Below are 12883 nucleotides of genomic sequence, written 5' to 3' on the forward strand. Positions count from 1 at the left end.
CCGCACAGCGTGCCGCTGGCTCTCCGCAGCAAGGCGAGGAACGATGAACCTCCGAGGGGTGACGGCAGTGGGCAGGCAGACCCTGCGCGGCTGCCCGCAGAGCCCCTGCCTCCACCCCGGCACCCAGCGACGGGCGCCTGCTGCCCAGCCCCAGCCCCTCCACGCAGAGAGAAGGGGAGCGAGGTGGCTGCTAAGGGGACAGCAGCGACACAAGCCTCACCACGCGAAGGACCGCCAGCCTCGCACCTTGCTTGCTGCCGCTTGCTCCCAAGTGTTTGCGCCAGCTGCAATACAGCTGTGAGCTCTCGCTGCCTGCCCCACTCCTCTCCTGGTGTCCTCCCCTCGGTGGAGGCTGCAGGACCGGATTAATGCATTTAACTGCAGCTGCTCAGGCCCTACAACCATCAGGTTTCCAACACCACATGGAGGTGACTGCCTTCGCATGCCAAAGCTTATTTTACTGCCTTACAGAGCAACAAAGCCCAGAAAAACATTTTTAACTTGCACTTCGCTCCCACACATGCGATTTGCGTGTTAATGTAAACTTCTGCTGGGTGGAAAGCATCCCATTAAACGCTGCTGGGAAAGATGAATGCAGCCCTCGAAATCAGGGCTAATTTGGGGGATGAAGGAACGCTACACATCAAGCCGCAAGAAGGAAAAGAGTGATACGCAGTCAGCAGCAGTCATCTTTACTATGGACCACAGGAGATCAGAAAAATAACCTTGTTAACAAGAGACCTAGCGGCTAACAAAATGTCATGCTATAGGACATACGAGAGAGGCCAAGCACAATCACCAGAACAAAACGGCAGCCGAGGAGGAAAGGAAATCCCGGGGTGGTGCGCGGGGCGGTGCGGCAGATGCCCCACGGCAAACCTCCAGTGGTGGCATCCGCACAGCTGCGTGTGCGGCTGTGCGTGCGCGGGGCTGGCTGCGGGGGGTCCTTTTGCCTTTAAAACAAGTCAAAGGGTCTTCACCTCTTACACAACGCCAGTGTCTCTAGCACAATTATTATTATTTTTTTTTTTTCAGGAAAAAAATAATATCGTTTTGTTCCAAGAACTATGTGCAAGAATTGTTTCTCCAGGTACAGTGAAAGGAGGGCAGATAGGAAAACACCCTTCTCAGTGCTGTCCTTGTGACTTGTGCCCTCTCCTCACTGACACCACAACCCTCCCCAGCAATCCTCTGTGGCTTTGCCTTCACTGAATCCCAAACAAGGCTTTTCAGAAAAAGAAGAAAGAAAAAAAAACAGGTATTGCTGCTTCTTCTTGTAATATTTTTCCTCTCTCTCCCCCCTTTCCCCTTAAAAATGTTTACTTTCAAAAATTCCATTCCTGCAGAGATTCCTCCCGAGCTCTGAGGTCTCCGCACTCCACCCTCCTCTTCTGCAGTCAGAAAAACTGAGTCTCGATGTCTCTTTGGTTAAAAAAAAAATAAAAATAAAAAATAACACAAACAAATAACACACAGCCCAGTATGATCCCATTCCACCGCGCGGATGCCTGATGAGAGGGTGTCTGTGGAAGAAGGAAGCATCAGAGACGAGCTGTCTGCTCTCTGGAAGCTGAGGTCCCCGAGCCGCCCGGCCGGCTCTCCTCCCCTCATACGGTGGTGGCTGGCCCGTACTGGAGCACCAGAGGGGACGTCTCCTTGATCCGGACGTAGAACCGCCCCTCGGGCCGGCTAGTTTGGAGGGACAGAGGCAAGAAGTCATCAGGAAGCCACCGCTCGCTCTCGTCGGAGGCGAACACCAGTCCGAAGTGCTCCAGCTGCTCCTCACCGTAGCAGAAGGCGGCCGAGCCGCCCAGCACGCCGCGGGAGACGTCGTTCATCTCCAGCACCACCAGCTTCACCACCTCCCTGGCAGACGTCTGGCTGGTGATGTGCAGCTGTGGAAAAAGAAAGGTGGAAGAGGTGGATGGTAAGGGGGAGGAACAAAGAGGAACTGGAGGCCACAGGCAGCACACGGCGTGTCCTACAGCGGTGATCATTAGGGTGGAGGAACAGCGGCCCCGAAGGTGTCGGGGAGCCAACTCGTGTATCACTTTCTTGCCTCCACTGCCCTCTCTGAGTCCTTACAGCTCAACTCTTGCATGTGTCACCTACGGCTCGCCCGCTCCGCTCAGACTGCCCCACCATCCCGTTACCTGCGGCCGGAGAGGGCTCAGCCCCAGCCCTGCTCCTGGCACTGCCGAGGCAGCTGCGTAAAGTCCCTCTCGCGAGCAGGATCCAGACCGTCAGACCAGCTGAACCACAACAGCTCTGCCAAACCAGCGGTGCTGAGCTGAAGCTTCTTTGGGAAGCGCTGCTACATTTCGTCCCATTCACAAGCTCGGGGTTCTCCCACCAACAGCTACCCTCGCTCTCCCTCTCTGCTTTCTTGCAGACTGCCCTCTGAATCCCAACTATGGCTGAGAAAACAAGCTCATCTGGGCTCTGGCTGCTAACGACCATCAGGAGCCTGCTACTTGACTTCAAAGGCCCTAAAGCGGGACATCCATCCTCGCCCGGGCAAGGCGACGGTTTCCTTTGGCACATCCGTAAGGGCTTGCCGAGCGCCGTGAGCAGTGCCCCGGCAGGGTGGTCCGAGCCCTCGGCCCATGTGAACCCTGCCAGCTCTGAACAATCATCGCAGGGCTCAGCTGATTTATGCCAGCCGAGGAGACTTTCCTTTGAACTCGGCTTTCTTCGAGAAGAACATCGTAAAACGCTTTCAAGCAGGCGTGTCCAGAGCTTTGCAACTTCAAAAGCCACGTGGGCAGCCCGCCAGGAACCCAAGGGCTGTGCTTCAGTTGCATAGAAATCTATGGTAATTTCTCAAATGAAAAATAAATACTGCGAGTCAGATTCCCCTCTGCTTCTAACATCCCCGCTGGGTGCGGAGAAACCAGCTATCAAAACTCCTCAGCAATAAAACCCATCAGCCTGTCGGCTCTGTCCTTCCTCTGCCATTTCATGGGCAGGCTGTGCACGGGCTGCTCCGTCAGCCTCCGCTCTGGGCACTGGGGATGTCGGAAGAGAAATTTCAACAGGGGAAAGAGGTTCGTGGCTGGGAGCCCAGGAGGTTGCAGAGCTGGAGGGGGACTTGCCCGAGACATGTGCCCTGGGGGTCCTCCTCCATGGGGGATCCCACCCGGAGCAGGTGAGGGTGCTCAGAGCTGGGGGATCAGCTCTCAGCAGCAAAACCCTCGCGAGGAGGAACCAGGTCACGCAGCGGCTCCAGCAGACCCCAACGCCGGCAGCTTCACAGGCTGGAGATGAATGGCTCCTGCTCTCCCTTCCCCAAAGGCACACAGGGCTGGAGGCAGGGAGCAGGGAGCAGAGAGCCGGGGAGGAGAGGCTGTGGGAGGGCCGGGGATAGGGCAGGGGGGTGACGGCTGCATTTCGTCCAGGAGGCTGATGTGTGTTGCCACAACAGGATGTGGCGAGGCAAACCCATCAATGGGACCTTTGCTCACTCCCTGCTCGCCCTGGCTGGCACTAGCCTACTGTCAGCCGCTGAACCATGGACCGAGAGCTGAACCACAGCTCCACTGCCTTGTGCCCCAAAAATACCCTACCCGCGGCCCTGGCTCGCCCCCTCCGCAGCAGTGGCTATTGCTCCCGCAGAGCCACGCGTCCCATCCCGCGCTGCCGGGAGCCTCATCACTACTGCAGGGACAAAGGGACGCAGGGCAGGAGTGCTGCAGGTCTCCAGGGGACCTCGCCCGCAGGTGGTGAGGGATGGAGAGGGCAGGGCCAGGCGAGGGGCACGTGAGCCCTCGCTGCCTGCCTCCCCATCCTGCCAGCCCTTCCCATCTGGGCACGGCAGAGCCGCAACACTGCCCTTTGCAGGCTCCGGTACCTTGACACTGGTCTCTTTGGAGAGTCCGGTTTCGTACTGCGGGCAGACCCGCAAGGTGACAGAGCCCGGCTTCTTCCCTCGGTCGGCCAAGCACCCGGGCTGCTCTGGCTGCTCCTGGAAGCTCTGAGTCCACTCGGCTGAGCGTGTCCGGAAGACGGGCTCAGAGCCCTGCCCGCCCTGGCTGCGCTCGGGGCTGGGCGTTGAGCCAGTCCCCAGTCTGAGCTGGCCGCAGTGGCCCGCGGTCCTGCTCTCCGTCGGGGAGCTGTCGACGGAGCCAGGGCAGGACTTTCTGGCCACCTGGCAGAGCGGTTTGGGGAAGTCCAGGCTGCTGGTTCGAACGCAGTACGCCTGCCGCTTCTCTGTGATGCGCAGCAGCTCGATCTGTCGGCTGGGCAGGACGAAGTCACTGTCGTAGAGCTCGGGGGACGGCCGGGGCTCCTCCGGCGGCGGTGGCGGCGGCGGTGGGGTCTTGAGCTCGTGGGTCTGCAGGACGTCTGGGGCGCTGTCCTGGAGGGTGCGGGCGACTCTCCTGCTGCAGCACTCCAGCCCGGAGGAGGAGTACACCAGGTCAAGCTCCTTCGGGCTCTGTGCCCTGCTGGAGTCGTAGTCGCTGTCAGTGGCCAGGAACACCTCCGAGGAGCCCTCCTCATCCGACAGCCCGTGAGAGTCTGCGAGGGGCATAAGAGAAGCAAAGAAAGGCTCAGCCTTGCTGGCAGCAACCCCAGCTGAGGGTTTGCACCAGACGGCATCTGAGGAAGCCCCCGAGCATTTACCCCCTTGCCATGCACCGGTGCTGTGCTCACCAAGGCACAGGCAGAGCAGGTCCTGTCCCAACCGAGACTGACTGCCCTGCCCGTACTCCTGACGCCAGCCCTGCCTACACCCCCACGGTGCAGCCAGCCAGAGCAGCCCTCCCATTCCCCCCAGCACGGGCAGCCCCCTGAGCCCACCAGGCAGGAGCTTTACAAAGCTGGGTCCTTACCAGAGTTGAGCTTACAGCTGGTCTCTGGCGAGGGTGCCGGGGAGGGAAGGTAGTCAAGGTGGGACGAGGTGGATCGGGTCTTCTCCTTCATTGCACCACCGGCCTCGCTGAGGAAGCCGCTGAGAGACACCCCGCAGGAGGGCTGCTTGTACCGGGCGTGTTGCAGGGCATCCATAATCCAGCGCATCTCGCGCCAGATCTCCTCCATTTGCTGCCAAAATAGGAAATGAAGGATTCCTTTCAAAAAGCAAATGGCAGCAACAAAAAAGCCTCACAGCAAAACACAGGCTCCCCCCTACACCTTTCCCAAGAGGCAAAAGCTTTGGGGGAATCCTCAAGTCAGGAAATCCCAAGAAAGTACGCTGGGGTGGGAAGATGCTGCTTTGACCACCAGCAGCTGCCGGTTCAGCAGGACCTGCCTGCTGCAGGCAGGGGTGCTGGGAAAAGGGGGCAGCGCAGGGTGCTCTTTCGCACGTCCATCCCAAAACGCACCTCCAGGCCCTTCTCTAGCAAGGTGGGGACCTGCAAAGCAGGAGCCTCTGGCTCTCTAATCAGGATTTTTTATGTGATCATTGCAATAAGAAGTTGCTAGACGAAGCTCTGCCTGCAGCTGCCCATCTGCCGTGTCAGAGAAACCCCATGGGGTCACAGTCGGGAACGCCACTGAACAGCCCCGGCAGGGATGCTCCTGCAGCTCGTCCAGGGCAGGACTGTCCTGGCCACATCCCATGGGCACCGTTGAGCCTGGCTCCCTCCCAGCGTGCTCCAGCTCCACGTACCTGGATGTAGTCCTGAACCTGCTGGTGCCTCTGCTTCGCAGTGGAGAGCTCGGCATCGGAGAAGGCCTCCCTGAGGCTCTGCTGAGAGAGCAGCGACTCCAGCTCCAGGAGGGCAGACACCTGGCAGTACTGGGTGATGAACTCCCGGTCATACGTGAAGAAGTGGACTGGGAAGGGAATGAAAAATATCAGGTCCCTTGCTGTGGATGGCCTACAGATGCTCCTCCGCACTCACACAACACAGGGAGAAGGCAACACTCTAGCCCACCTGGAGAGCCCTCAGCATCCCCCTCCACCCCTCCTCTCCTGGGGGAGGTAAGGGAGCTCCAGCCCACCTCACTGCCCATCCCAGCTCTCGGGAGGTCTCAGAGGACAAGGAGACCAGTAAGGTTGTGTTTTGGCATTCTCTCTCCTCACCTAGCTCGAAGATCTGCAGCGGCAGGGTGAGGAAGCCAGAGCGAGGGGTGTAGGGGTTGTTCTGGCCCGGAGCAGTGCAGACGTCGTCCGACGGAGGCAGCAGCAGCAGGAAAGAGACCTGGCCCCCAAAGTCCAGCACCTCTTGGCTGTACAGACGGAAATCTTTGGCCTGCAAGAAGACACTGCAGGTAACAGCTGCAAACATCACCTGGTGGGCTCTCCTCCGAGTCCTCATCTGCAGAGGAGTCCTCAGGGACCACTCACAGCCAGGGGACACTGCTGTTTCAGCACACAGCCAGAGGCTCCTTGCTTCTGGCATAATCTGCGCACCCCTCTTTCTCTCTTACTTCTCCTAAAAGTCTCTGAAGTACTGGTCAAAGGCACTACAACAGGGTCTCAGAGAAGAAGCGCCACCAGCCACGGTCTCAGCCCTGCTCAGAGAGGTGCCCGGCCAGAAGCACAGGCCTGGCACTGGGGCTGGTGGTCGCCTTCCCAGTGAATACTCAGCGTGGTGGAGGAGGCACTTCTCCCTGTGCAGTCTGGCCGGCGAGGCTGCAGCTCCATCCCATGGCTGGCCAGGGAGCATCCTGCTTTGGAGGGGCAGAGCTGGGCCAGTCTCATGCTGCAAGGGCTGAGCCCAGGACCAAACCACGTGGCAGGCAATAACGCAAACCCAGATTCACCATCCTTGCTTCGGAGGTGCATGTGAGGGTAAGACAAACAGCTCCTGTGGACACTGTCCCTGGGCAGGCAGATGCTTGCGATGCTGGTTGTCCACCACTTGCCTTCTGTTTGCATGGGACTAAAATCTAATCAATGCTTGAGGCCCCCAAAGACGGACCAGGGGCTGCGGTACCCTGCCTGCTGCAGTGACCAGCATGGTGCTGCACGGCTCCTTCCCCTCCCTCCTCCCCAGACCTTGGCACCTGCCTGTACCTCTGGCAATGGGATGTTCACCAGGGTCATCAGCTCCTTGATGGCCACTTGGAGCTCCTGAAACAAGTGGTTCTGGGAGGTCTCAGCCTCTGGCTCTGCAGGAACAGGCTCCTCCACGCTGGCCATCTTCTGCAGCCATTCCCACTCCTCCCTAGAGAAGGGAGAGACAGACATGTGCAGGAGGCAGCAGCTCGGGCTGGACCTGAACGTGCAGAGCTGTGTTTGCTTGGCTGTCCCTCCCCAGATGGTGCAGCACCCCAAGGGATGCAGGAGTTGTGGAGGTAGAGGGGGACCTTGGTTTGCTGCAGCTCCAGGCTGCCCTGCATGGCAGGCAGCGGGGCTGAGAGGGAATATTACGCTTCTGCCAGGAGCCCGAGAGCAGAAGTGGGAGGTGATGGGTGCTCTCGGGCTGGATGGGACAGAGGAGCCTGGCTGCCCCAGGTGAGCTGCCGTGCAAGCCCCACCTGGAGATGTTGGGGTTGGAGCGAATCTTGACATGGCACAGGATGTTGGGGAGCCGCTCCGGCACCAGGACTCGGATCTGATCCACGGCGCTGCAGAGCTTCAAGTAGCCCAGGTAGAGGCCCGGGGAGAGGGCATGGCTGCTCCGCTGGTGGTAAGCCAGCTTGTCCTGAGGAGAAAGGCACTGCTGGATTGAGCAAGCCCTCGCAGCAGGGCGCTCTCCTGCCCTCGTGCCGGCTGCCATGGCACAGCCGGCCCAGCCAGCAGAAGGGAAGCGGCAGAGCAGGTACAATCTGGCGCTGCCGGGCTGAATCCGTCACGAGTCTGACACCTCCCCTCAAAGCGACAGGATTTTTGCAGGCTGGTTGGATACTGCTCCCCCTCTGCCTGCAGCCAGCACCAAACCCTCGGTAGCCCAGGCTCTGCCACAGCCTTTCCAGCCTGAGGGGGAGAAGGGAGCGCTGGTGGTCCCGCAGAGGAGCCCACTGCAATCCCCTGCCACGACTGCACTGGTACAGCACCTGGACGGAGATCAGCAGCGTGTCCAGAGCGGTGGGCTCCTCCGGGGAGGACACGGACTTGCGGCTGGTCTGCAGCTTGCAGATAGGAACCCAACGGACGCTCTCAAAGGTCTGGTTGGTCTTCACCTCCTTCAGGGTGACGATGAGGATGTTGCCCTGTTTGTCTTTGACAGGCTCAAAGAAGACCTGTCCCAGGTCCTGGATGCCCAGCAGCCCCTGCACGATGGGATGGGGGGACAGGAGAAAGCAGTGGGTCAGGGGACATCCTGGAGGCTCTGTGGGTCTGGGCAGCCACGATGCGACTGGGGGCCTCCCCTCTGCCTGCTGGAAACCAGCCTGCCCAGCAAAGCATCCACTGACAGTCATGCCACGACAGATTGCCATGAAGCCTGACACCCCACTGCCCCACGACCAGGGTCCTGCCAGGGACAACAAGGCAGGGGCACCTGGTCCTGCTGCTGGCTGAGCCGTGGGCAGGACTGGCAGAGCCTGAGGTTTTCCTGGCTGTGGCACGTGCGTGTGCTGCTTCCAAGGGAGCCTGGCCCACAACGCCCCCCAAAAACCACTCATTCCCCGCCAGGCCCACCCTCACCTGCATTTGTGAGATGGCCAGCAGCATCTTGAAGCGTGTCTGCAGGATGCAAGAACAGGATGACTGGGAGACGGTGACACACTGCCGCAGCCACAGGATCTCGTCCCACATGCACGACACCTGCAGAACACCAAAGGGCCGTCACCACCGGCCACCACTGCCTGCAGCTGGTTCACACGAAGGTGTTTTGGGGAAATCCATTTGCCTTTCTGTTTGGGCAGGGTTAGGAATGTGCATCTGCACATATCACCGCTCAGCAGGGGTGTGATTTCCTATGCCACAGGCACCCCGAGATGCCTCCGGAGCCTGTACCCAAGGGAAGTACCATGCCGTGTCCACTCAGGTACCTGTCTTCATCTAGGACTGAGACCTTCTTAAGTTTGAGTAGAAAATAGCCAAGAGAAGGAGGGAGAGAAAGCCTTCTCCCTCGGTACATAAGGACCATCCACCAAAAGATTTTGGCCCTGAGCTGCCCACCTGCCCTTCACTAAGCCTACTGACAGTGGAGGACCAGGCAGCAGCAGCCTGCACGTCCTGCTCTGCACGACAGAGGCAGAGCTGCCGCAGCAGGATGCTGCGGTGAAGCAGTTAAACAGCTGAGAAGCCGCTGGCATCCCTGTGGAGAGGCAGCGCCCACCCGTCGCGGCATGCAGCCTGCCCAGCGTGGCGCTGGTCCATCGCCCACCCGTCATGGCACGCAGCCTGCCCAGCATGGCACCAGTCCATCGCCCACCTTTGGGCTTCCAGGGGCTGGGGTGGAAATGCCATTCCCTGGTGGTTTCTCGGTCCATGCTGAACCCCGTCGAGCAGCAAGCCTGCAGGCTGCCTGTGCCGCCAAGCCCCAGCGCCCGGGGTGGCGGGGAAGCTGCTGCCAGCTGAAGGCAGCAGCGGTGCATGATGTCCGCTTGGCTCACCCTGGCACTCCTGGGCTGTGATCAGCTCTTGGCATCGCTCTGCCCCGTGGAGCACGGGAGGGCAGAGGCACAGCGGAGGTCCCAGAGGCAACAACGGGAAGCCCAGGAGCTGCCAGATGTTGTGTCTCTGGTGCGAGTAGCTTGTGCTCACTTTGTGCACATGGGGAGCCCCTGGCGCTGCTCCCAGCCCCGAATCAGACCAGCCAGCCCCGGAGAGAGCCCCACAGCACCCCACGCACGATGGGCACAGCTGCCTGCACGGGCAGCACCAGGGAAGGGGCTGCAATGAAGGTGCTCTGCAGATCGTGCTGGCCATCATCTCAGCAGCATCCAGGGTGGTGACCAGGCAGACAGAGATGTGCCAGGAGACACACTGCTGCCGTGCCCCAGCGCACAGCACAGGGTCCCTGGGCCACCCACCTTGGTGAACCAGAGAAAATCCTGCATGAGCAGGCAGGAGTAGGTGTCATCAATCTCCACCACAGGGATCTGGTCTTCATGGGTCACTAGGATGTTGTCGTCCTTGTAGAAGATGGCTGTCAGGTAGAGGCCGCTGCATGGGAGGGAAGACAGACTTCGGTGTCACCCCAGCTGCCAGCTTCATTTCCCAAAGGGTCTCTCTCCCAAGGGCAGAAGACATGCCCTGCCCCAGGTCTCTGCTCCTCTCCAACAGCCCGTGGCAGAAGAGGCACACGGTCAGTACAGGAGCAGGAACAGGAACCCAATGCTGCCAGCAAGGCGAGCTTGGCCAATGCCACAGCTGTGCCGTGGCCGATGCCCCGGCCAGCACAAGGGAGGGCGATGGGGCCAGGCCTGTGCAGGAGACGCGCTGGGGTGCCTGGAGGCCAAGCGTGAAGGTGGGTGGTGGGAGGGTGGTGGGGTCTAAAGGAGGGTGGGATGTTGGGTGATGCTCAGAGATGGTGCAGAGGTCTGGGTACGGGTGCAGCTTGGCCAGTCCAAATGGAAACACCAAGGAGAAATGTTTGATTTCTGGGCAATGGGACTCATCTCCACTGACACCACCAGCTCGCTCCAGGCAAGGACCAGTCTCTGAGCACTCTCCAGTCCCTGGTTTGTGCACGCAGCTCCCGGCCATGCCCAGGACGGGCAGCAACACGTCCCCAGTGGGAAACAGGCTCTCCACAACCCCCGCACATCAGCCTCTCACCGCTTCAGCGTCTTGAGAAACTTGCTGCCAGGGTGGAAGAGGTGCTTGAGGCTCTTGGAGACCGAGTGCTTCCTGCTCTGGGGCTGGTTCTTGCAGGGCTCTGGGGAGCAGAGAGCAGAGGACGCTGCAGCAGATGAAGGGCCATGCCGCCAGCCCGTGGCACAGCATGCCAACCTGGTGGGAAGGCTCTGCCAAGGTCTCCACTGCCTGAGCTGTCCCCCTGCTATGCTCACCCATGAGGCAGATCTACTCCTGGTGCCACCCCAGCCCACATCACAACCCAGGGTGGCCCAGCTGGATCCCCCACCCCAGCCTCCCTGCAGCATTGTGCCGTGCACTCACCGTGACAAACGCAGTGCTGGTGGACGGTCTTCACCTGGCCCAGCAGATGGTCCAGAGCTTCAGCTTGTCCCCTTCGCCGTGGAGCCCGGCCGTCGTACTCCCGCCAGTCTGTGGGGGACAAACCAGCATCACCCTGAGCACCTGGCCCATCGCCCCAGCACCTACCCCTCAGGCTTCCCGTCTTCTCCTGACCACGGCAGGTCACCTCCTGGCACCCCACCTATGCGTCCCACCAGCACAGCATGGCACAGCAGCAGTCATGGGTGCTGGGCACCTCTGGGCAGGCTGGGCTTTGGGAGATCCCCGGTTTTGCACCCCTCTTCCCAGGAGCACCCTGGCTCTGCACAGCACCCCACGGCCACCAGCCAACCCGGAGCACGGCGGGGACAGGGCAGAGGGAAAGAACAAGGTCCTATCTGTTGCTGCCGCGCTTCACTGGCCTTAAATAAAAATAAAATTCTTTCCAGTGTCTTCCTCCAGGTCTTCCCCGGAGCTGCAGCTTTCTCCGGGTGAGTGCCGAGAGCTAGGCTCACCTCGGCAAACACATAAATAAGCTCTCCTGCCAGCTCCACCCGTTGCGAGATGGCAGCAGGAGCAGGAGTGGGGCCGGGGACCCGCCGGCGCTTCTACTTTAGCTTTACATTAATTGCTTTAAACACCCCCTGTGTCCTGCTTGCTGCTGTTTTCCATGGAAAGTTCAGCTCTGTTAACTTTGGCTGGGGCTCGCCACTATTTTTAGGAGCTTTAAAAACACCCGGGGAGGTGCCTGACTATATTCTGCTGGGCCAGGGAGGGATCTTTACGGAAGGGAGAAATATTAATGGAGATAAAAATAAATAAAACCCACTCATGTCTGATTCACTTCAGCCGTACTCTGTATCGATGCTGCATGGATCTCGGTCACGGGGAACGTGACCCGTGTGGCATGGCGAAGGGCTTTAAAGAGGGTGCAAACATGACCAACACCCGCTGCCAGGACAGGGTAAAGCCAGGGCCATGCAGCACATGGGTAGGCTTGCTCCATGCATTCACATACATTAAATGTATTTTTGCATCTTTCCACACCGGTGCTATAGTGCTCGTGCACCTGCAGCTAGAGCTACGCGTGGTGCCTGCGCGCCGCTGGCCCTGTGGCTGTTCACGGGCTGTCAGACCCGCACCTCCGCCCGCACGCGGTGCGTTCGCTGCTCACACGCAGCAGCACGCCTGCTCTCTCGCTGCCTGCCAGCGCGGTGCCAGGGACCGTGTGCCCACCGCTTGCTGGGACGGGCTCAGCCTCCCCAGGTGCGCATGGGGCCGCTCCTTACGCATCCCACGGGACCCCCACGCAGCGGAGACCTGTCTCGGGACTGGCGGCGAGGGGCAGAGGCCACCTCAGAGCCCGCTCAGCCCTGAACTTCACCCTTTGGGGCTGCTCCTTCCAGTTCGGTCCTCCTGGCCTGTCTCCCCCAGCACCCTGGGGCGCCTCGTGTGAAATTGGGTGGCTTTCCCCCGCACCACTTGCCCTGATGCCAGCGTGGGGAGGCGAGTGCTGACAGCCCAGAGCTAGTCTCCGGTGGGGCTCGTGACCCCCATCCCAGCTCGGTGCCAGGAATGCAGGTCCCCAGGGTTGGGCTGGATGGGCGAGAGCATGCGATGGCACAGGGAGGGCTCCAGGGCCAGAACGGCTCTGAGCCCTGGGGGGCGTCTCCAGGGGCTGAGCTGGGGCATCCCACCAGGTCTCCCCTCAGCACGTGGTGGTTTTGCACAAGCTTGGCCGCTTTGGGGGAGATGTCATTGAGGCGGTAAGGACTGACCCCTCCCAAAAGCTGCCCTGTGCTAAATTACAAACCTCTGTAAAAAACCCAGAGGTGTTTTTCCTTCCTACAGAGGAGATGGCTGCATTGCTTTCCTCTTAACTGAGAAAGCAAAACATCCTCT

General features: G+C 60.1%; 1 protein-coding gene across 10 annotated transcripts in view; it reads right to left on the minus strand.

Annotated features, from left to right (window-relative positions):
- Positions 1-676: 676 nt before the first annotated feature.
- Positions 677-12883, minus strand: part of LOC104011075 (ankyrin repeat and fibronectin type-III domain-containing protein 1) — a 264593-nt gene continuing 252386 nt past the window's right edge. For all 10 annotated transcript variants that reach the window (XM_087731748.1, XM_087731749.1, XM_087731747.1 and 7 more), the window contains 12 exons: positions 10964-11071; positions 10622-10721; positions 9874-10006; positions 8540-8659; positions 7948-8163; positions 7429-7595; positions 6965-7115; positions 6029-6197; positions 5612-5778; positions 4833-5043; positions 3851-4518; positions 677-1895 (listed from right to left, as the gene is read on the minus strand). In XM_087731748.1, the coding sequence (XP_087587874.1) occupies positions 1608-1895; positions 3851-4518; positions 4833-5043; positions 5612-5778; positions 6029-6197; positions 6965-7115; positions 7429-7595; positions 7948-8163; positions 8540-8659; positions 9874-10006; positions 10622-10721; positions 10964-11071 (2498 nt within the window). In that variant the 3' untranslated portion in view covers positions 677-1607. The remainder of the gene's footprint in view (positions 1896-3850; positions 4519-4832; positions 5044-5611; positions 5779-6028; positions 6198-6964; positions 7116-7428; positions 7596-7947; positions 8164-8539; positions 8660-9873; positions 10007-10621; positions 10722-10963; positions 11072-12883) is intronic.

Source organism: Nipponia nippon, unplaced genomic scaffold (genome assembly GCF_047370975.1).
Source record: "Nipponia nippon isolate SJK-2023a ecotype South Korea unplaced genomic scaffold, ASM4737097v1 scaffold_5, whole genome shotgun sequence".
NCBI classification, from domain to species: Eukaryota; Metazoa; Chordata; class Aves; order Pelecaniformes; family Threskiornithidae; genus Nipponia; species Nipponia nippon.